General features: G+C 35.6%; 1 protein-coding gene and 1 long non-coding RNA gene across 8 annotated transcripts in view; one reads left to right on the forward strand and one right to left on the reverse strand.

Annotated features, from left to right (window-relative positions):
- The window catches only part of FAM184A (family with sequence similarity 184 member A), a 78,768-nt gene extending 61,230 nt beyond the window's left edge, over nucleotides 1–17,538 (forward strand). For 2 of the 7 annotated variants that reach the window (XM_027692363.1, XM_027692373.1), the window contains 9 exons: nucleotides 1,483–1,695; nucleotides 2,779–2,932; nucleotides 3,346–3,473; nucleotides 5,693–5,877; nucleotides 6,370–6,516; nucleotides 9,449–9,566; nucleotides 10,262–10,366; nucleotides 13,862–14,064; nucleotides 15,791–17,538. In XM_027692363.1, the coding sequence (XP_027548164.1) occupies nucleotides 1,483–1,695; nucleotides 2,779–2,932; nucleotides 3,346–3,473; nucleotides 5,693–5,877; nucleotides 6,370–6,516; nucleotides 9,449–9,566; nucleotides 10,262–10,366; nucleotides 13,862–14,064; nucleotides 15,791–15,872 (1,335 nt within the window). In that variant the 3' untranslated portion in view covers nucleotides 15,873–17,538. Of the gene's footprint in view, nucleotides 1–1,482; nucleotides 1,696–2,778; nucleotides 2,933–3,345; nucleotides 3,474–5,692; nucleotides 5,878–6,369; nucleotides 6,517–8,738; nucleotides 8,780–9,448; nucleotides 9,567–10,261; nucleotides 10,367–13,861; nucleotides 14,065–15,790 lie in introns of those variants that run through there. The other 5 variants (XM_027692388.1, XM_027692395.1, XM_027692380.1 and 2 more) reach the window with 4 other exon arrangements.
- On the reverse strand, nucleotides 1,561–23,666 carry LOC113971916. Its single transcript, XR_003535704.1, has 3 exons — nucleotides 22,973–23,666; nucleotides 21,109–21,275; nucleotides 1,561–1,655 (listed from the first exon to the last, which is right to left on the reverse strand). It is a non-coding gene; the product is annotated as an uncharacterized LOC113971916 (long non-coding RNA).
- Between the last annotated feature and the right edge of the window lie 24 nt (nucleotides 23,667–23,690).

Raw genomic sequence — 23,690 nt, forward strand, 5'->3', positions numbered from 1 at the left:
TCTTGTGTAAAATTATGAACCTTACCTTGACCTGTTACAACTAGAAAGTAGGTTTGGGGGCTACAGTATATAATTCCATAAAAAACCATCACCTCAGTGCTTTTTTGTTCTTCTTGTTTTACTGCTAATTTTTATTTGTGTAGCTTTTTTGTTTCAAATCTGCTTCAGCTGTGTCCTGAAAAAAGCTAAACTCACGTGTTTGACAACAATGTTTATGCTGCAAGTTGTACTTGGTATGCTGCTATTAATTTTTCGTTAAGTGGTGGGTACTAATGTTCTCTAATGCAATAAATTGATGTGCAATGTCGTTATTAATTTGTCATAATTAGTTTTATGATATGCTGAATCAAATGACACTATCAGACTTTAATTTATAATTCCCTGTTATGTAATGCTCTGAGGCTTGAAAAGTATCCTTACTGATTCAAATTCTTTGTCACATGGCAATTTTATTTTCCTTCCTTTGAGTCACTGTAGCAAAATTCTCTTTTGGTTAAATCTTGTTTCCAGAATTGGAGAGTATCTCTCCTGTGTTTAGCTCTAAAGGGAATATAAGTTTAGTACTTTTAGTCGAAAAAGATATCTGATGTGCAGAACAAAGTATAATATTATTATAAAAATAAAATTAGATTTTTTGAAGGAATACAGTTTTCTATATTACTTGTTGGATGAAAAACATCATTTGTAAAATCAGGTATTTCTAAGAAAATGAGTTATTTGTGATTCAGAATGCTTAGATCTTAGATCTTGAAAACAAGCATAAAAATCACTCTTATAGTCTTACTGAGCTAACAAAAAAGAGTTACTTTTTATTTGTGATGTAGAATATTATGATACCATTTCTTTCTAAATGAGTAAACTACCAGTAAGATAGGACCATAACACATGAGATTAGCTCAGTTGGTTAGAGCCTGGTGCTAATAACACCAAGGTTGTGGGTCCAATATCCCTATGGGCCATTCACCTAAGACTTGGACTCGATGATCCTTGTGGGTCCCTTCCAACTCAGAATATTCTGTGATATATCTGTGATAAAAGATACAAAAATCCATCAATGTAGATGTCGCAGGCCATCCTCCCCTATCCAAGCACAAGATTATCCTTGGAGAATGGATGTTCCTCTGAAGAATAGTTTAACAATCAAGTGGTTGATTTCAGACCTTGATAGTGTCATTTTTATTGATCTTTTATATAAAACCTAGAAATAATTTTTGAGAATTTGGCCATGAAAAATTGTGTTACAGGTAGTGCTGTAGTATAAACTAGCCAATGTGATAATCCTTACAAAACCATTAAAATGCAAATATTATGTTTCTGACCTATAATATTAACAGCAAATTCATACATGGATGACATTGCTTGTCTGTCTTTTAGCTAACAATGGCTTTAAAATTTCAAGTGCTTTCTTCTTTTGAATGTTTTCTTTACAGTTGATTTTAGTATTAATGACTAACAGATATTTGCTGTTCTCTTGTGGATTAGATCTCCTTACTGAAGCAGAATCTGGAGATGCAGCTTTCCCAGTCACAGAGCTCTTTGCAACAGCTACAAGCCCAGTTCAGTCAGGAGCGACAGAGGCTGACTCAGGAGATCCAGGAATTAGAAGAGGAGCATCAGCAAAGGCATAAGTCCCTTCAGGAAGCCCATATCCTTGCCTTTCAAAACATGGAAGAAACAAAAGAGCAAGAACAAAAGGCATGTTCTATGGTTATTCCAAATTCTATAGAGAATGTTGCCATTGTAGCATTTTATGTACACAGTTGGAATTAGTAAAGAACAGTATCCGCAAACTACTAAATTTCCTTTTCAGATTATGTATTACAGTAATATTGTTATCCAGTTAAATCTGAGCAAGGCATATTTAAAATCATCTCTAACATTAGCATTGTTTCATGTCTTGCTTTAAATGCATGTATATAGGTGGGTGTGTATATATATATATATGTAACATTATTATCAACACATGTATTTCTTTATGGTAGTTTGACATTGTTACCCTTAATAGTATATTCTAAGAATTTTCTATTACAGTTACTTAACTTTGCATGTATTTTCTGTCAATTGACTCCTTTTTAATGTATTTTATATTTTCTTTACGTTAAAAATTGTATAAGCTATGTTCTGCGACTTGCAAGAGAATTTTCGTGTCTCACCCAAGATATTTTTTTAAAACCTTTACTAAAACATCTTTAAAAATGCAAGCTGGCAGTGCATGGTACTTAATGAGGGGGTGTCTTAAGGTTTTTTAAGTTCAGATCTAGAGTGCACTTTTGCAATCAGTTTTCCCATTGCCCACCCTTAATGTATTTTGGTTCACATTTATAGACTGGTCTTGGAGCACGCGAGGAGGATTCCTTTTGTTCAAAATCAAACCAGAAGGTGTGCACTGGGAACATTATGCTTCATACAGTTCAGTAGGGAGTAAACATGGGTGTCCTTAGGGAGCAAAATCTCCAAATGTGTATTGCGTGCACACTAACCCCCTCTGTGGATCTGCACTTCCCTACAGTGCTTGCTATTATACATATATCCATAGATTGTTTTTTTAATCTTTTCCAGCTGTGAGCAGAACAGGGCTTTTGTGTCCAGGTCATCTTGATAACCATGAGCCACTGAAAAGAGAAATGTAGTAGTAGGATAAGAAAATATGAGTTAAATTAGTGCATTTTTAAAAATTTCTAGAGTATGTCAATGCCTGCTTTTTGTTGTTTATTGTGTAATATTTTATAATTTTTTTAAGTTTGTGTAGAATAAATTCTGTCAATTTTGATTTCATAGGAATTAGAAGAACGTTTACAACAGAAGCACTCAGAAGAACTTCATGCACTGAAAGAAACACATAAACAAGCTATGGAAGGCTTTAAATTGGAGATGGAACAGGAACTTCAAACTCTACGATTTGAGCTGGAGGATGAAGGAAAAGCTATGTTAGGTATACTGTTTTCAAATTTGAAAATGAGTTCAAAAACTTTATTTCTACTCATGCAAATATAGATGCACATCTATATGTGTGTATGTGTGTGTGTTATAACACTATAGTGTATCTGAAAGTCATTCAGTGTTGACCTAAATGTCCCTCTTAAAATCAGCATAAGCATTAACAGGTTCACTTTTGAAATATCTTACCCTTATCCTATCTTATCTAGTTTTCTTTGGAAGGAGTAAGCGACCAAAGTTCCTGATGGAGAACATTTCAGAAAGTAACAGGAATAGAATGACAGGACAGTTGCTTAGCTAATGTAAACAGAGTGTGTTAGGTCAGCCACAATACCAGAGGGAGCGGGACTGTTATTGTTAATGTAAACATTTCCAAAATAAACTTTTCTGTTTGTTCCTGGTAACCAGCTTCCTTGCGCTCAGAGCTCAATCATCAACATGCAGCAGCAATTGACCAGCTGAGGCACAACCATCAACAAGAACTGGTAGCTGCCAAAATGGAGCTCGAAAGAAGCATAGAAATCGGCAGGCGACAGGTGAGGGGCATGGCTGGCAACTGACTGTAAGATGGCATGATCAGTATCTGTTTTCCTCTCAGCTGGGGGAAAGAACTGTTGTGAACAAATGACAAATATGTAATCCTTCCAAGTCACCTGACACCAGCAGCTAATGCATTCCTACCAGTTTCCTAAACTTTCTTGCTTAGTTTTTTTTCCTTCTACAAACTTCATTCAAAGCCTACTAAAGTCTCCCGTATCAAGGCACTTTCCTCAGAAATGTGTAGCCGTCTGGGAGCACAGTGGCTTGCTGTGGGATGCAAGTGCCCATTCTTCCCAAATTGTACTTATCCTCAACTGCCAGCAGGACTTAAAAGAAAAAGCTGTTTCTCTTTGAAGTCTAAGTGATATGGAAAAAGAAATGGTTGCTTATAACCAAATGATTGTTTCAGACTTAAGAGATGTCTTAGTCTCTTTCTGTCTCAGGAGCCAAATTAGAAAAGATTAATTAACATAAAGAAAACAGAGAATATGATGTAACAGCTTGCAACTATTTCTTAAAAAAATAAAGGCACAAAAAAAACCCCAAGAACAAAACCCTAGAGACAATATGGACTACCTTTGCTTTCAGTAGCAAATTAATTCGTTCACTTTTATCTTTCATTTTCATTTTATACACTATTAGTTTTTCTACTGGTAACTAAAAATTCAAAGTTTAATCTCTATTGAGAGGAATCCAAACTCTTGGAAGTAAGAAGATCAGAAAATTACCTCTTTATTTGCCTATACAATAGGCTTTTCAAGATTGATTTACTGGTAGTCCAGCACCAAGGAGGAGAAGTAGTTTGGGAAATATATTTAACAGAGTAAGCAGGCTTAGCTGGACATAGGCTTTACAGAAAAACAGAGGCAGTTAGAGATGAGCCCTTCTTTATCTCTTCCTTGCTGATTTAAAAGTGTTAGCGCTAGAGCCAAAAACGTAGTACTGTCATGAAGGATTTAGGAGGATATATTTTCAGTCATGTGTTGTTTAAGCCTAGAGTCTGACACCTAAAGGAGATGTCAGAAAAAAAAGTTTAAATTACAAGAGCCAGTGTTTGATCCAACCACATACCCTGTACTTTTGGACTCAGCATAATGATCTGCTAAGCACAAGCTTGAGTTGTACTGAGGGCAAAGCAAGTAATTGTGTTTACTTGTGTTAGAATGCTTATCAGTTCACAGGATCAGAGTTGAAATAGATGTAGAGTAGTCTACTTTTTGATATATTTAATATGTGGATGTAACTTTTCCACTGCTTTTTCCTATAACTTTAACATACTCTATATATAGTGAGGTAGATAGTTGTTTTTAATGGTCTATTCTTAAAGATGCCCTATAAAATTTGTGCATTTGGATATATTTGTATTTCCTGGAGGCAGGAAGGCACAAAACACAATTATACCTAAAACTACTTTGAAATATCTTCTGATTTTCTCTCTGTACAAACTATATGGTCATTAATTATTCTGAAATTGTAAGAAGTGGAATAGGTGGAAACAGAAAACTCTGAAAAAGATTGTTTTCATTACAGACATTTCTTAACTGATGAGAAGCATTATCAAAGCCAGTTGAATGGGCTCCAGATGAGTTTCCCAGATATTAACTTTATTGTAGTTTCTTATGTAAAAAGAATGACTTTTATTATTGAAAGCAATATAAATTTTACCTAAACTATTTAGAACATATTCTGCTGCAAAATATTTATGACCCTTCTATATATTTGTAAGATAAGAGACCTCTGAATCAGTGTTTGTTCGTGCAGGGCATACATCTTGAGCAATTTTCTCCCATTGAATGGGTCTGTAAAGGAAAAAAAGTTTCTCTAGAGTGTATGCTGACAAAGCAGAAAAAGCTAAATGCCCGGGCCCTTGGTTCTTAGCAATACCTCTTTTTTTTGTTATGTGTGTGGGCAGAAGGAAAATGTGATGAGCTACACAAATTTTAACTGGCAATGACAATGACAGGTTTTAACTTTTTTGGCAAATGGAAATTGGTTGTTACATAACTTTGATTTCTTCTTTCTTTGCACTTGTACACAATAAAAAAGAACCCCTTCATTTTAATTATAATTTGTATCAGCATCTAAAACTGAAAAAATTGTATATTGAATGGAAAATTCTGCTCAGTTCACAATACAGAAGCAAGTATTGTGCTTCTGAGACACAAGGCTATCTAAAATATTTTTTTATATTTAAATGATGCTACTTATATCATAGGAGAAAGAATTTTTATGCCGAATATCAGATCTGCAAGATGAACTGAGACACCGAGACCATCATATAGCTGAACTGGACAAAGAGATTCTGCATCTTCATGAAAATATAAGTGCATTGACAAAGGAATTAGAGTTTAAAGGGAAAGAAATTCTTAGAATACATAGTGAATCCAACCAACAGATCAGGTATGAATTTCTTCACTCTAAACTCAAATGTGTATTGTTTCGCTTATTGTTTTATTTAAAAAATTTTACCATTTGCAATTCATAATTTATCCTCTTAATCAAGTGATGTTACATATCATTTAGTCTTCTTTAGGAAAAGCTATGCCTGTTAGTAGTAAAGTTAGTGAATATTACCATACACTTAAGCTGCATTTCAGTGATACATTTTGGCATATTTTAGTAACAGTTTGCTCAAGTGTTGGTTTTTGGTGGTTTTTTTTTTTCAAATTCATTATGTTTGTTTATTTAAAAAAGCATTAAAGGAGATGCATTTTCCATGAAATAAGCTAGAAGATTGGAGAACAGTAAGTAGTGGGTTTTGATGAATGAGTAATTCCTTCTGTGTTTTCTGATATTGTGTAAAAGCCATTAGAAGCATGGCAGAAAATCATGATGAACAAACAAGTCTGATTTTAGAATAACTCTTTTTTTAACAAAAAATAAATTAAACAGGATGCATGAGCAAGATTTAAGCAAGAAACATGAGAAAGAGCTGGATGTCTTGACAGCAGATCACATCAGAGAGAAACAAAGCATGCTGGCAGATTTTAATAAGACCCAAGAGCTGCTCAAGGAAATTAATTCAGCTTTACAAATTTCGTAAGTTTGTTGCATTAAAAAAATTTGTATGTAGCTGCATTTGAGTGTATCCATAAGTTCCTGAAGATATTGCAGAGGTGCAGATGTACAAATACCTCAATCAAGTATGGGGCCCAGTCTTGCATTCTTTAGGCAAAACAATTCTATAAGCTTTAGGGGAATGTAGTGAGATAAAGTGTTAGGGGTTTGAGACCAAAAATTTCAGGTAGGGAAGATATTAAATCTGTGCAGTTCCTAGAAAATTGGAGAAAACATTACTTCAAATATTTTTTCTCAAACTTCAGTACATCTTTTTTGAGAACACAAGAGCTTCTACAAGTTTATAAACAGGGCAGTATTTGCTACTGAGAAGTGAGATTATAGCATGAGTAATGCAAACATTTTCAGGTTTGCTAAGATAAGGAAAGTTGGTGTCTGAAATGGATTATATGAGCATAACATAAAGAGAATACTTAGTGTTTCTCATAGTCAAAATGCCACCTGGGATTAGACCACATCTGGGCAGAAGTCATGTTAGTATGTTGTCTAGCTACTGTTTTCCTGTCTTTCGCATCCTTCATTCTGTATCTCTGTGATGTGTAACCAGTTTGGTCGCAGTTTTCATACAAATTTGTCACTGAGGGATTTACATTTGCAGCACAAAGGATTTATGGCAGAGAAAAGAATTGGTTTAAAGTTTTAAAGTAAATATCAGTTAAAAATGAAAAATAAAACCCAAATGCATCTAATTTTTTCTTGATAATGAGCACTCGGAAATTGTCCTCACATAAAATGGGTATAAAATTCTAGTTCTCACTGCCTTGTAATCATCCACATGTACACTGTTTTGCCCTGATAAATGTGGTAACTTGCCATTCAGTAAATTAGGTGTAAGCTACTTCCTGTTTGCTACATTTATTTTGTATGAGAAAGGGGCCTATGAGCACCAGAACTAGGCTTTGGAACTGTTTACCCTAGGTTTTTTCACATTTAGTTGTTTGCTTTGGAGTGTCCAGAAATTTTCTGAATTGGCTGGCTCCTTACTCCTGGTTCTTGCTCAACTTAGAGCTGCAAGGAAGCAGCCACTGGCCTAAGTCAGAAGCATCATCCAGGACGCCCTAACCTGGCTTTCAATGTGTTATCTCTCTACTTACACTGAAGCAAGAAGCTGTCCAAAGAGGAAACTATGCAAAAAGCAAACAAATTTAAAAAAAAAAAAAAAGGAGGAGTTTTATGTAGCTGTTTCTCAAGTGACTGTTTCCAGGTTCAGCCTCACCTAAAGCGTGGCCTCAAGAACTTCTATGACATGGAGAATCTATCTTAAAATAATTGAGAGTGGATGTCATTAATCAGGCTGTGCAACTAGAGTCCTTAAATTACAAATTATCTATTTGAAATAGAAAAATAAACCCAGTTCTTTGAAGTATCTGAAAATTAAATGACAGCTATGTGTAACTACGTACTGTAGTCTGGGAATCTGTATACAATAGCTTAACCCAGCATAAAATATATACACAAAAATTAAGCCAGCTGTGGCTATTTCTGTTCTGCTGAGTCAAATGCCTTCTCTGCAAGTAAAAACAGTCATATTGTTCTCATTCATATTGTTTTATGTAAATATATTATATAATCTCATCAGAATATGTACAGGTTATTTGAAGGTTATCAGTACAATTTAATATTAGCTGCATTTTCAGCTGCAAATCAAAGTAAAAATCATATAGTTGATTTTGAAGATAAAATATTTATCTGAAGTGAGAAATTATATCTACTTCCAAGTGTCTTGTGGAACTAAGTTTGACTTGAGTTAGACGATTTAAATTCATAGATTTTTCTCAGCATTTGATTGGGATTTTTTTTCTTTTTTCATTAAGTTTGTTAAATTTCCTGAATCTGTTCTGAAACTTGGCTCGCTAATCTACATGAGGGCTGAATATGTGAGACAAGTATTTTAGTAGTTTCCCTGGAAACAATGTTTAGCATCATGAACATTGTATTTGTTTAAAAGAGACATGGTCGTTTGAAATTGTCCTGTCTTCAAAACTTGTTCTTTAAGAAAAAAGGACATTTGTGCAGTTATTTGTACAATTCCTCTCTCAGTTGGCTTATTTCACTTCTCTCCTTTAATGCTTTCCCACCGGGCATTTCAAATTTCTTCTTTTTTTTTCAAATGTTTATCAGTTGTTACATTTCTCTTAATCTAGATATCCTAATATCCAAGTGTTATTGCTTTTGTTTTGCAGCTAATTCCTTTATTTCATCTCTAATGGTACTAAGTTGCTTTTGTGGAGAGGAGTTAGTTACCTGTTAGTCTTCAGTGTTCTTGGATATCTTTGTTCCAATATGTTCCACATGAGCTGAGGAAGATGCTGTCAGCTTTTTCTGTCTATCCAGTTTCTCCGTTATCACAAGCATGCATCTTTATCATAGCAGTCTTCTTTTAAAATTAAAAAAAAAATAAAGAAAAAGATATTGTTGGTTTTCCTCATTAGGAAAGTGAATTGCTAGCTTTTTAAATTTACATTAATATTAAATATAGTGCTATATAGTCCCTATATTTTACATAAGAATCAATTTTAAGTATGTCTTCTGTAATTCTCCTGTCCATATTGTGGTTTTGAATGCCTTACTTTCAGGCTGACTTCCAAAAGACCTTTTTCAAACACATAGTACTGCATGCACAGGAAGGATGTTAAGTTTTTAGAATTTTGCCCAGATTATTAGTTGCTGGAGAAAAAGTTATTGTTATTGGGGTTTTATGTTTTGTTTTGTTTCTTAACTGTCTAAAGCTGAATGAGAACATAGAAATTAATTTCCTTACAGGATGATAAGAAAGATATCTTCTGTTGTTTTTACTCCTTGAACTCTCTTTTGTACTAATCAAAAATGCGACTATTCACTCATCATTTAACACTGGATCAGGCTAAAGAGGGTATTCTTCTTTTCTATAAAGTTTAGAAGAAATGGAAGAAAAATATAAAAACAGAGAATCAAGACCAGAAGACTTGCAGCTTATCTCAGAACTGAAAGACCTAATTGCAGAGCGGGACCAGCTCATAAAGAAATTGATTGTAAGACTTCTATGCTCTCTTGGTGTAATATCTTGACAGATACAAAAGTTAATCTAATTCAGTGTTTGAAATGTGTATAAAGAACCAATCCTGCTAGCATGTTATTCATATTCTTTAACACATTATTCCTGTGGTTCCAATTACTCATGATAGTAAAGCTAATAAGATACAGAGTGTTTTCCACAATCAAGCATAATACATTATTACAGAAATATTTTGGTGTGTCCTTGATCAGATGTCTCCTGTCTCCAGTCCTGGAATAAGCCGCCCATGTAAGCCATATATGAAATAGTCTCTTCTGTGAGATTTTTAAGACCAATATCCTGATCCACTGAACTTCCCAAATTCAGAGCACAGCACCATGACTAGGGTTAGTCTGATTAGATCCTGATTAAGAAGCAAGAAGGAATAAGGAAATTAAAATTAATTAAAGATCAAAAGTTAACTATACTGAGTCTTTCCTAGCACATAACACATTAGGCTATGCTCACTCTCAGGACCGTAGAACTACAGAAATAGAAATTATTTAGATTATGACATATAATAATATATAAAACATGAAATGCAATTTTTAGAATTACCAGTTTATTTTAAAATGTAAGCATAAATTTATTTGAGAACATTTTATAGGCAGATTTGGCCACTAACTGACTGAAAATGCATAAAAAGAAGTTTCTATTTGTTGTTCTTTTTAGGAGGACAAAAAGTTCTATCAGCTGGAACTAGTTGACAGGGAGACTAACTACAACAAAATGTTTAATGCAAGCCCTAATGTTGGTGTTATTAATCCATTGGTGAAGGTATGTTCCATGGACTTCATTGCTAAAGTAAAGAAAAAGATATCTAAACTTAATATACAGTAAAAGGAAGAAATATATGTGTGTGTGTGTCTGCATCTGTACATAAATCACTCTTAAAAGACATGTTCAAAACAAGAAACATAGTTTTCCATTTGTCTCTACTTATTTCTGTGTAGGTTTGTTTCTTTTGTGTTGTTAAAAGATCTACTGATGCTGTTGCCCTGGTTTGCTTGACATGTATGACATAAAACACAGTTCCTTCTCACAAAACTGCAAAATCAAAATTGAAAAGTGACAGAAAGGCAACAGAGGGCAGAACTGTAGCATACAATAGAAAGCAGTGATGCCCCTAACTGTTTTTTAGTTTCATAATTTTTCTTGGTTATTTTGGAAAGTGCAAGGGCACTTAGCAATTTTGGGAAAGTGCTCAGGATGGAAGAGCATTAGAAATACAGAGGGAGAGGTGACACTAAAAGGAAGGGAATAAGGGTAAAAAGTGGAAGGGGAAGAGTATGAGAAGGGCATAGGATAAGTTTGAATGAGGAAAGATGTAGAGTAAGACTGGAGCACTGGAGTGACAAACCAGGTATGGACAGTGGAGGCAGCAGGAGGCAGATGTCAGTCTCTAGCCTTCTCAGTTATTATCACCACCTATACAAGTCAAAGCACTTCAGTAGCCACCTTTTCCAGTTCTCTCCATCCTGCTGAATAGCAGCCAGGGAAGGCTACTGTACGCGTAGGCATAGTAGCCTTCCTGTCACTTCAAATGCCAGCAGCATTCCATTATGAGGAACGTGAATAGACTGTAGTAAGGTACCTTAATTCTATTCCTTTTCACCACTTCAGGAACAAGAATGAGTCCTCTGACATTTCCTTCCTCCTTGTGATAACCCATTGGTTATTTTGCCTGCATGGAAGGGGAATAGATTTGTCCCAGCTGTAGAGGCAGAAGAATTCAGGAAGGTTCTGAAACAGAGGCTAACCCAAGGGGCACAACATGAGCAGTTCAGATGCCTGAGTGCTTCGGTGATCAAGGTTCAGGCTCCCATTATTTAAAAGGAGTTCTGGCTCCACTGTTTGGGATCAGGCTGTGCTATTTAGCCAAGCCTTATTGCAGTTTCACATCAGATCAACGTATTTCACACTTCTGCACAAGCTCAGCTGTAAAATGTCGATATTCTCCTATGATTTTCAGAAGCCCAGCAGATCTCACAAGCTTATCTATGGATGCCTAATTTTTATCCTAACTGCATAAAAGAACTTAGTTAAGGCCCAGTAGAGACAATACCAGGACATCCAGATAAAATTTGAATGCTTTGGTTTTATGTGATAAAGGTTGTCTGAAAATTTTGGAAGTTTGTCTGAACCATTCATTTATAAAGATGTGAAATGTAACCATCTAGTATATATAAGCTTGTTTTGTATGAAATCTGAAGTGTTTGGCAAAAGTACTTTTAACATCAGATTTCCATAGTGATAATTCATATATTTTTATAATATGCTTCTATCACTCAAAACTGTTTAGACTTTAAAAGTGTCTTGTATGCCAGAACATTCTGACCTCTCATTTCATGAGTTGTGGACTATGTTACTTTATTTTGTCAAAGCATGTGCTGTGTTATTGGAGAATGAATTACAGAGAAACTGAAAATCTCATTCTCTTTTCCTTTTTTAAAAAGACAGAATTTATGAGTTACTACAGGCTTTGCATATTAATGCAAAATTACAGCCATTGCAGTATGTATTACAGCTTCTCTAATTTATGCAATGGATCTGTTTAGTATTATATTGTTACATCTGAAGTTTCTTAATACTTTGCATGAATTTCATGGAAACAATACACACAATTTTCTCTTTCCAGATTTGACCACTTCAGAAGCACAGATTTTTTTATAGAGAATGCTATGTAAATTGCAGTATTTTTCTCAGCACTTATGTGGATAACTTATATTTTCCAGAAATGGGCTACCTGTGGAGCACACATATTTGACTACAGTTTGTTTAACACACTGTTTTAATTACAACATATATTCCCTTGCAAGTGTATTTTACGTGCAGTTGGTTACTTTTACCAAACTATTTCTTCCATCATAATATTTCTTGCTCCTTCAGCTACTAAAGCAGAAGTGTATGGGACAATCTTAGTTTAATCCTTTGTAGCTGATGATCTTTCATTGTGATGCCTAGAAAAGAATTTTTTCTATTATAGCATTTGGTTAAATTGTTGGGGGTTTTTAATTATATTTTGACAAACACATCCACCAGTGTGGCTGCAATTAGTAGCATTTGCATCTGCCAGCCCAGAGAGGCTGGGCACTGAAATCAAAGCCAGCAGAGAGCTAAAGAGAAGAAACAAACAATAGGACTCTCTGTCTCTATTTGAACTTGCACCCACCCTTGAATAGAGCAGCTCTCCTGTTTCAAGTGGAATTCTACTGGAAAATGTTATATAGAAACAACATGAGATTGCACTTGTCTTTTACTTTCGTTCAAATTTATGTAGTTCATAAGCCCTTAAGAGTTCTTCTCCTAGCTGCCTTGTTAGGGTTGCATGTAGGTAATTGAAGGAAATTATTTATTATATATTCAAATAATACATAATTCATTATATTTATGAGATTTTTTTTCATTGCTCTGGGTATGTTAAAAAATCCTATTTTTAGAAATAAGATGGTTTTAATATTAATATTTTATTGTGGACGTGGAATATTTGATAGAAGTCAGAAAATACACAAGGTTTCCTGTCACACAACCATTTTAAAAAAAAAAAGCTATGGAATTATTTGAAGCATCCTTCTACATTAAAGCATCAATAGAGAGGTTGAATACTGACTTCTTTGTATGATGTGTTCTGGAATGTAGAATAGTGATATAAAAATAAATTTCTTCAGTATTTTGAGTCCCTTGAAATGCTATCAGAAGTATAGAGAGTATTACAAAAAGAAAAATGTTCAGTTGTGCCACCTGGTGTCCAGAAGTGAAGCTATAACGGCATCAAAGCCTGGCTTTTTCCTTATTCAAGAAACTGAATTCCTGTACAGTAATATTTGTATCTTCAGCCATATTGCTGTAATGCTTGCTGACCATGAGGGTGTTGATTGCTGTGAAAGGTTTGCAGATATCAAGAAAATTTTGAGTAAACATGAAAGGTTTAGCAGACTGAAAGGAAGTTTTCCACAAGATTGTCAATGTCCAATGTTTAAATAGAGCAAAATGTTATATTGGAAGACCTCCTATGACATATTCATTGATTATTACACTAAGTCACAATAACTTAATCATCTTGATCAGAAATTTGATTTTTTTGTGAAAATCTGTGGCGTTCAGGTCTCGTCAAAGCAAACAGGATAACTACAATTGGAGAAAGGGCCCAATCTGTCACAGTCTCTCCTTCAAAAAAACTTCCAAACCAGCCATCAATAAAACTTTTAAGTTTGCCAATGTCCTCGTCTGTCCAGGTGCAAGGCTTCCTTACATTTGTTATTTTTAATGCAGCAAAAGAAGAAGAACGATAAATCAACAAACAGGTTTGTGAGTGTCCCCAATCTAAGTGCTCTGGAATCTAGCGGAGTGGTGGGCAATGGACATCCTAATCGCCTGGACCCCATTCTTAACTCACCCATCCACGATATTGAGTTCAACAGCAGCAAACCACTACCACAGCCAATGCCACCCAAAGAGCCCAAGACGTTTTTGAGGTGAGCACTGCCTCACCAATCTTTTTTTTTCTTTTTTTTTTGCTTAACTCAGGAAAATTTTACATTCCTATTGAGCTGAATCCCACTTGCTTTATCAGCCTTTCAGAGGTACAAGTACTCTTATGGCATTTTTAATTTTTACATTGTATTTATAACCTCTTTATAGTATTCCTTTTTATTGCAGACCTTGTTGAAATATGAAGTATTCTCTCACTTTTTTCTAAGCCTTGAACTTTGAAAACCTTTATAAATACTCTAACAGAATTCATGTGCTTCCAGTTGTTTACATATATGAACAATTGTTATAAATGTTTGTGTTATTTACTGATTTTTATTTAGGAATTGATACAAGCACGGAATTTCTTTTATTCAGTATTATGTGATAATGATTTTTATGTAAGAAAATTATTTTCCATGCTACGTGAATGTTTTATGTTTCCCCTTTCCTCACCTGTATCAAATTGTTTCATAGGAATAACCTTCCTACAGCAACAGGAAATGTGCAGGCTTAGGTGCTTAATGCTGAGCTTCCAGTAATCAAAACCAGCATTAAAGTCTCAAATAATTCTTTCACAAAATAATCTGTTGAATTGAATAACTTAAAAATGGCATTTTAGAGGCAGGATTTTAATCTTTTAGCTTGATGTGCCCACATATTAAATGCACTGAAGTGCTGTACTCTGTATTTAGTAGGTGCTGTTCTCTTACCTCTAAGTTGGCAACTTAAAATGATATCTAGTAAGTGGTTCCACTGTTGGTTGTTTGCTCTCTCCTTTGGTTTAATGCAAAAGATCACACACCTAGCAACTGCTAATTATAAAGGGGAACAAATGATAGAATCCAAAATAGATAAGGGAAAACAATATTTTTCAAGAAAACAATTTAAAAAAGAAAAAAAGTACTGTTGCTAATTTTTTTCCTGTGCATGTGATGTGCATGAGTATGCTCAGATATCTGTAACATGCATGTGCATGACCCCGTGAACTGTGATGCTGGAGTTTTCACTCCAAATTGTTTTTTGCCCTGTATTATCCAATAATTGAGATTACTTTTTTTACCAATTTTTATTGATAAAGGAAGTTAATTGTGTAAATAAATATAAATTATTCTCTCCTGCTCATTTTATGAGAATGTTAAAAGAGAAACCAAATCCTGTTTGTAGCACAGTAGTTTCTTTTTTCCTAGTATATGAGCATATTCTAATTGTGTGCATGAGCAACAATGCAAGTGATATTCATGATCGGTGTTAACTATTAAAATAGTGTGTATTTCTGTTCAGTTGCCAGCCAGTCTTTTTGAGCACATGTCTACAAATATGATGCTCGCATCATATTTTTCAAAATTAACTTTACCACAGGAAAAGGATGCTAAAAGAGGACCTTCTACAGTCACGCTTTTCCAAGAAAACTCTTTTTATTCTTCCTGAAAACCTACAGCTATTTATGAGATTCTAAATTATGTTTTTCCAAAATATTATTTGCCCACTCTCTAATGTGGCTTCTGAACTGACTTGTCTGTGCTGCTGATGCTCTCCAATGGAGTGGATGATCACAGATTCTATAGGGAGACATTAAATCATGTCCTGGGGCACACTGATAATTAATCCATGGAAAAACAGACTGTGTTCCTTACTGAATATTCTCTGTGATTCTTTTTTTTCTCCTAATAGTTGTACTTTTTGTGTAGTTGTGGGATAATTGTGTTTTTTTTCTTTCTGTGAATTTAGCCCTCCTCCGACTGATGCCTCACCAGTGGCTTCGCCAGATCCACAACGCCAGGAGTGGTTTGCCCGATACTTCACGTTCTGAGAGATGGTTTGTTTTTGTGGCACAGCGTGATGTGGACTGTTTATAAGAGCATGACCTTAAGTAAACCCTCATGTGAACAAGCTATCCTGTAATTTGTCAAACACTGTGAATGAGAAAGTATTTGTCTTTCTGATTTGAAACTGCACTGTATTTCATGTTATATTCGTTGAAATCACTTGACATGGTACTATACAATATGTGTAATTATAACTATTATTTTTATTTAAAATGGAAGAATCTTTAAACTTTGTAATTACTACATAATAAATTTTGGTAGAACAAACAATGCTTTCCCCCTTTTTCCTATAAATGCTTTCTTTGATTTCAGGTAAGGCTTTTCCCCCTGAATAATGTAATTGCATGGTTACTATAAATACAACTTAAATTGTAAAAGGAAAAGGTATATATCTTGCACTCTCTCTCCAATTTGAGCAGGGTATGTTTAATGCATCCCAATTCTGTTACTTTGTAGCAGTTTAAAAACTGTCTCTAGGGTTTAAAAGGAAGAATGCTAAATAAAACTAGCATAGCTGCTGGCCTTCAAAGCAGAGTCATTTTGATAGAGGATGAAAAAAGCCACAAACTGGGAGCTGTTCACTGGGGTTGGGGGTTGACTCCTCACTTATTGCTCATGAGGCTTTGCCATCTCATTATAATCAAACATTTTATCATTGAATTTAAACAGAAACTGTTTTCACAGGTTCTATATTTCTTTTATGAATATTAACAAAAACAAATGCTTGATATATTTAGAAAACTCTGCTAAGTATCTCTGCATAAATCAAGAATCTACATTTTGAGCATATAGTCCTGCTTTGGATAAAATTCATGTCTGAAATAAAAAAAGGAAGTCCCAAACAAACAAACAAAAGCAACGACCCAACTTTTTCCCATTTATTCATACTACAGTACAGATGTTTCCTTAGATATTAGTCACCTTCCTTTGTTAATTTCTTTTCTTCTTCTTAAACTGATATATGAAAATGTTTTTTCAGCTAGTGAGCATGATTCTCCAATCTCTACCTTTTATGATGTCAGTGTTGCTCGAGAAATTTGTTGTAGCATATAGAAAACCAGAGCTTATTGTCTTTTTTATATTTTTTCATTCAAAGATTACCACAAAGAAACTCACACTGGTAGTCTCAGGGAGAACATTGTCTTTGTTTTATGAATGTATTTTTAAGCTGAATCTCTTATCTTTTAAAAGCAAGAAAAAAAAAGTTTGAGTTATTTGAATAAGGTTCTAGTTAGCATATACAAAGGTCTTGAACTTTAATATTTCATCTGAAGCCCTAACTACATCCTTTTTTTGCTATATGCACAAAGATAAATACCCAGATGAAGATACTTGCTAATTAAAATGAGTTTTATATGTAGTATATGTATAAATGAAAAATTTGTATGTTTTCATATAAACAATATAAAAATCTTCTAAATGCACATTTAAAAACTTCTATCTTATAATTCAGCTTGAAAATGCCACTGAAAGCTGTATTCTGGTGATGCTGCCATGGATTAAAGATGTATACAGCAGATTTTCGGTAGCTGGTGGACTCAACTGTAGGTATATGCAACTTTTTAATTTTAGAAGAAAGCCATATTGGGCAAAATGTCAGATTTCTTGGCTGTTACCCAAAATAAAATTCACTAGATCATTTTGTTACAATGTTCTGAAGTGAGTGTTGCGTATTTTTTCTTGCATGCTTTGCAAGGGATCAGCCTTTTTCTCCTATCCTCCACTTCATTTGTGCATTTTTACATATGGAATGAATAACTGAACACTAATACAAAGATGATAATATCTACATTTACCTATTCAGTAAAAGGTGTGCCCATTGTTTTTTTACTAGTAGGCACCTGTCTTTCAGAATGGAGAAGAAAGTTAAGAAGGACACAGTTACTTTGTCTGCCACAGTCAGCAGCTGTACCACTGCCAAATCAGTCTCTTCAAACCAAACACCAAAAAAAAAAAAAAGCCCAAAACCAACCAGAAGAAATTTGGAAAAAAAAATTTATTTTCTACCCAATGGCATTGAGAAGTCTGTAAAATGTATTCCTAAAAGAAGTTAATATCTGGATTTTGGGATTAATACAGTAACTTGGATGATCACTGTGCTATTGTGCTCCTGATCTTTGCAGTATCTGGTATTCTGGAAAAAGCTAGAAGTGTCCATATTTGTGAGTCCAGTCAGTTGTGCAGAGAATTCTGCAAAGTCTCTGCTCACACGTGTGCAGTGTTTCCAAGCTCAACAGACAACTCTGAGTAAGGAGGTACAGAGTTAGCATAAAGTGGCATAGTATTAGTTACAACAGTGGGAAAGTCTTTTGGCTCTCAGGAACTCTCTCTGCACTTTGACACATCAAATCTCATTACCAACACTTAGTGTAACTAATTCCCATGACCCTTTAGTTCTATGTAGAAAGAACAATAAAAGGTCAAAGAGAAAACAAGGACATAATATTTCAATCTTTACTGTCTTTTCCTATGGAAGAAGGAATAGACTGTACTTGATATGGGGCAAAATGCAGAAGATTTCTACATTTCATCAGAACATCATTGTAAAAATCAGTCTTAAGGGCAGGTTTGACACGGTCTGGATTGCTCCATGGTACATCTGTGATAAGAGTTTGAATGCCAGTGAATTTTCCAGTTCAGGAGAAAACTCCTCTAGCCAACCCTTCTGACACAATCTCATAGCACAGGGAAGAATTATGTCCCAAGAACTGCATGGCTTTTTTTTGCAGCAGGAATTCCACCCAGAAGGTATACTTGGGGAAAAAAAATCCCAAAGATTGTTGAAAACCAAGCTGCAATCAGCACCAACGTGGAAACCACTTTATCATATTGACTGGCTTCCCTTTACATCGTTTCAGTTACTTCAGCATGTGTGTACTACATTTTCCTCAGACTTCAAGGAAAACACTAGTCCTAAAAGAAGCACTGGCTATAAATTACGAGTCCATAGCATTGAGTTTTTAACATTCTTAGACTAAATAAATTTTCACATCTGTTTTTCTCATGATCTGTTATTTTCTTCTTATTTTGGAAGAAAAAACTTAGATTGTTTTCTAACTGGTTTGAGTTAAATTAAATTTAAATGTCTTAGATTTGTAGTCTTTGACACTTTAAAGAGTAAGAATATGCATTATAAAACTGAAGAATATAGAGTATTTAGTATTTTTTCTTTTTAGGATACCTATTGTCTTTTCTTCATAAAACGTTTTCTATAATGATGCAAGAATCTTTGTTTTCATTCTCAAAGCAGAATTTAATTTTTCACTCTTGATGTTGGTAGACTCTGGAACTAAACTTTCCTGCTTTTTGAGACTAGAAAGCCCTTTCCACAAAGGACCTTCTTTGGGAGTTGCATTTCAAGACTGAAAGCAGCAGTTTTGTGGGAGACAAATGCTTCCATTCCCATAACTGAACATGGAGGGATTCTGAGCCCATGTTGCAGCACTTGCCTTTCTGCTGTGGCAGCTGAAAAAAATTGGGCTCCTTTCTTTTCTCTAAATTATTAACAAATACACTATCCCAATATTAGCTTTTGACCAATGGTCATACCATTTTTGCCAGTTTTAGTCTTAGTCTGAAACTATTTTAAAACTATAGGATATGAGGCATTCCTAATGAATATCAGGAGACTTCACTTGTAATACTAGAAATCAGACCTGATTGTAACATCAGAGTAACCCCTTGCTTGTTAAAGGTGTATTTTAAGCTATATGTAAATTTTGTTACATGATCTCAGTGCTATCTGTAGGCAATTTCACTAATTCTGTACTGAGAAAATTAGACCCGAAGTTTTTCTCCTTTGCTGTACTTCCCTTAGAAGGAAAAAGACTGTCCCATCACTTAAGAAAATGGAGATCATTAACCTCCTCTGCAGTCAACAGGCAGCTTCAGTGATGAATCGTCCCACTTATCTCTTGATTACATAAAGATTGTAGAGCAACAGCAAACATTAAGTGTCTTGGTTGCCTAAATTTAAGTATGAGGAATCCTAGCCTGCCATGGTATTTGACTTTTTTTTTAACCAACATTTGCAAAAATATATCATCTTTGAAAGACACAAACTGACTGTCCTTACAGGAGCTGTGTTGCTTTTCTTCATGGTAAGTTCATAGTCCAATACAGCACTGTTGCTGTTCTCCATAGGCAAATGCTAGACTTTTTTTTTTTTTTTACTACAGTGAAAATTTGTAGTATTGTTGTTTAGCTACTTTTGGGTGTTGGGCATTGTATGAGTTTTATTTCTGCACACATTCCCTGGCAAAATCTTTAAATGGAAATGACTAATTAACATGTACAATTATATACAGAAATCAGCTTGCAGTTCTAAAAATTATTTACTTTGCAGTGTATTTGTGTCATGTAAATAAACATCCATTTCTTAGGATACATCACAGTAATTGGACCTGTGGATAGTACTGGACAGTGTAACAAAACCAGGCAGCCAAGCTGAAACAAGTTTTTCTCTTTGTCTGACCAACTGCTGAACTCCATTTCTTGTTTTAACAGAACTTGTTATTTGCTGGGTTCAACATTGGGCTTTTCTATGGCACAACTGTGTTAACGTTTCTAATTTTCAAGCACATACACTATTAGATAACTCAAGCTTTGCTGACCGCACAAATTGTACTGCAAGTTCCCAGGTTAATAGTGGGACCTAATGAGGTGAACTACTGATCCACTATGGAGTCCTGCAGGGTCTTAAGGATGAGTTTGTAAATTGTCTGTCACTAAGGCAACTCACTTATTTTCAGAGTTGAGCACAGTATAGTGGTCTGTTCGCAATAGCTGGTTGAACATAACGAGAAGTAGCTGCTGCCAGTGGCACTGATAGCAGTGTTGCTGGGGAACATGAAGAGTTAAGCTTAAGAAAACAAAAGCATAATTCAATAATGACTACCAAAATCTGGCTTCATTACAACAGTGAGTTCTCTCTGACCTTAGCAGGCCTTCCACAGTCAACCTGACAGATGAACAGAAAAGTTTAGAGAGTGGCTGATTCTTCACCTGGAACTACAGCTGTTTAACTTCAGTCATAGATTACCTGTGTGATGGCTGGGCACAAAGCAGAGTCAGCACACTTCAGGCTGACTGAACCACCACAGGCAGCCTCACCCATGGCTGGCAAGAGACACGCTTTAGGGCAGAGCCTGAAGCCCAAGTTTTACAGCTACGTGAACATCCAAACATATTCACACTGCTTAGACTAAATCTTTACCTTACCTATGGGATTCACGAGCCCTTCTCAGCTCTTTTGCAGCCTTGCTGGTACTGCCCCAATTGCACACAAATGAGATGTGTACCAGCCACACCGACCACAGTATTATGGGCAGTTCTTGTACTCTCCTGGGACGTACCCATATTGAGGGCACACACTATGTTCTGTAAAACTGATAAACAGAGGAGTTTTAAGTCTTTGTCTCTTTCTTTATTACCACACAAGACTATCAGAAGTGACCTGAAAGCAAAAACAGTAGTACAGATTTATGCAGGAGAGCCATTCCAAGCGGAAAGCAGAGACAAACTAGGAAAGCATTCCGAGCTCAGAACAAGAGAGCTTTTCAAGCTGGTAACTGCCAGCACTTCTCCATCCACTTGTTTGAAATAATTACTTTTTCCTGTCCTATTTTGCACCATGATTTCAAAAGAGGCTACTCATGGATTTTCAAATGGGCATAATATATTTTTTGATGACTTCTTGTTGAGTAAACATTTCTTCATTATTCAGCTAAACACATACCAGTTACTGGTTATTATTAGATAATAATAGGATGATAAATAACTTTCAAGGGTTTTTTGTAGGAGCCACTACCTGATTGCAGCCTTTACATACCAGCATCAGCTACTTGCTCTTGTAGCTGCCCGAGTTGCAGGCTGCTGCATTGTTTTTCATACTACTCTAGTTGTTTAAGCTACAAAATGCAGTCTGAGGAAGCACACATGGACACCTCCAGTAAATCACAAAGATGACACCTCTGCCATACCAGAAGCCAAGTAACTGTGCTAACAAATATGCAGCAATAACTGAGTCTTATCTTTAGGAAAAAAGCAGCCAGGCTTTCTACCTTGCAAGACAGCACTATAAACCGAGTAAAGCTGATACTGAAAGCACATACTGGAGACAGGGCTTGTTTTGAATTTTCACAGTGATCAATTTATATATTAAGTGCAGATCTCAGCAGTGCTTTTGCAACCATATCTATTAAATTTGTTACAACAGGACCATTTTATAAAGACCAATGTATTTTTCTTCTAGAGACATACCCAGGAATTAAAACATTTCCTCTTTATAACCACCTGAAGCAGTCTTAGACTTTTACTGTAAACACTATTTCCTTCAGGTAAGGATTTAGGAAACATCTACAGATAGCCTGGAGAAGAATGTATTTGCAAACAATGCAGGAGAGGTAACTGAAGTTCCATCCACAGGTTCACCCAGCAGGAGTTAGATGCAGAAGTCCTCTGCCAATAGCTTGTGAAGTAGCAATTCAGAGAAATGTGATTTGTAACTTAAACCACCTGTAAAGTTCCACACGAGGATGAACTCATGGATAGTGAGATATTCAATATAGTCAAGAGGTGAACCACTGCAGCTTTCTTATTCATTAAGATAACACATTTAAATATGACTTGGAGAAAAAAACCCATGTTAGACATTCAAATTAACTTAGTTTTATTAGGGCTGGTAAGGCAGTTACTTTACGCATTGAAGTCATACATCATAACATGAAAATAAGGGATCTAAAGTTTATTGGGGTTTTGGGGTGGGGGGGTTTGTTGTTGTTGCGGTTGGTTGGTTGAAAAGTGTTGATTTTTCTCTCCACCAACCCTAAAAATATTAAAATACAAATTTTGTACATTTATTAGAGAGCATATGTTGGTGATATTGTAAAACAAAAAGTGTTCTAAATGAGCAGTGATTTTTGTTTTGATTGTTAGGATTCTTCACCACTTTGAAGTTACGCAGAGATTAAGTTATGCTCTGTGATGTTGCAAGACTTGAATGGATGTATAAGAATGATACACAAATACATAGTCAGAGGTACCAAGAAAATATATGTAGTAATTCAGAAGACAGTCTGCTTACACTGAACCCAATGAGGACAGAACTCAAACATGCAAGCACAGCTGTTGTTAGAAGTGTGCACACGTGCTGCAAAGTAACTGTAGGAAATAGACATGCTGCTGGAGAAACTGGGAACCAGTTTCACTCCTTATGCTTGGAACACAATTTTGAAACAGAATCAATTAACAGACAAAATATTTCAAATAGCTAAAGCATGTCACTGCGTCGCTATACACGATGGGGGGGGAACAGAGGTACGAAATTTTCATAACGACATTGGGCAAAAGCGAAGCCTCCAGCAAACCCTATTTTCTGGTTATATTAAAAATATAATCTCTAAACTCCTCAGACTTCGAGGGAGGGAGAAATGGCTGGTTTGTTATGCAGTCCACTTTTTAAGAAGCCAAATTTAGACTTTGTGGTGCCTGTAAACCGCGGGGGACGACTTGCAAAATGCAGCTCCAGCTGCCTGGGGGCTGCTCCTGCCGCACAGCCCCCCTTCCGCCTCTGGTACACAGGAGCAGCGCCTCTTTACAGCGAAGGAACAGAGACATTTAGGCAAACAACAAAGTGCGGCACTACTGGAAGAAGAACCCGTAGGTGGATCTGTTGTTCCCCAGAGGCCGAGCAGCTGCAGTGTTCCCCGAGCCCATGGAGCGCTGACTGGCGCGGAGCCGGGGCCCACCGCCCCTCAGCTGCTACCAGGAGGGCCGGTTCTCCCGCCGCCGCTGAGGCATCC

This window comes from Neopelma chrysocephalum, unplaced genomic scaffold (genome assembly GCF_003984885.1).
Source record: "Neopelma chrysocephalum unplaced genomic scaffold, ASM398488v2 Primary Assembly neopelma1_23, whole genome shotgun sequence".
Classification (NCBI taxonomy): Eukaryota; Metazoa; Chordata; class Aves; order Passeriformes; family Pipridae; genus Neopelma; species Neopelma chrysocephalum.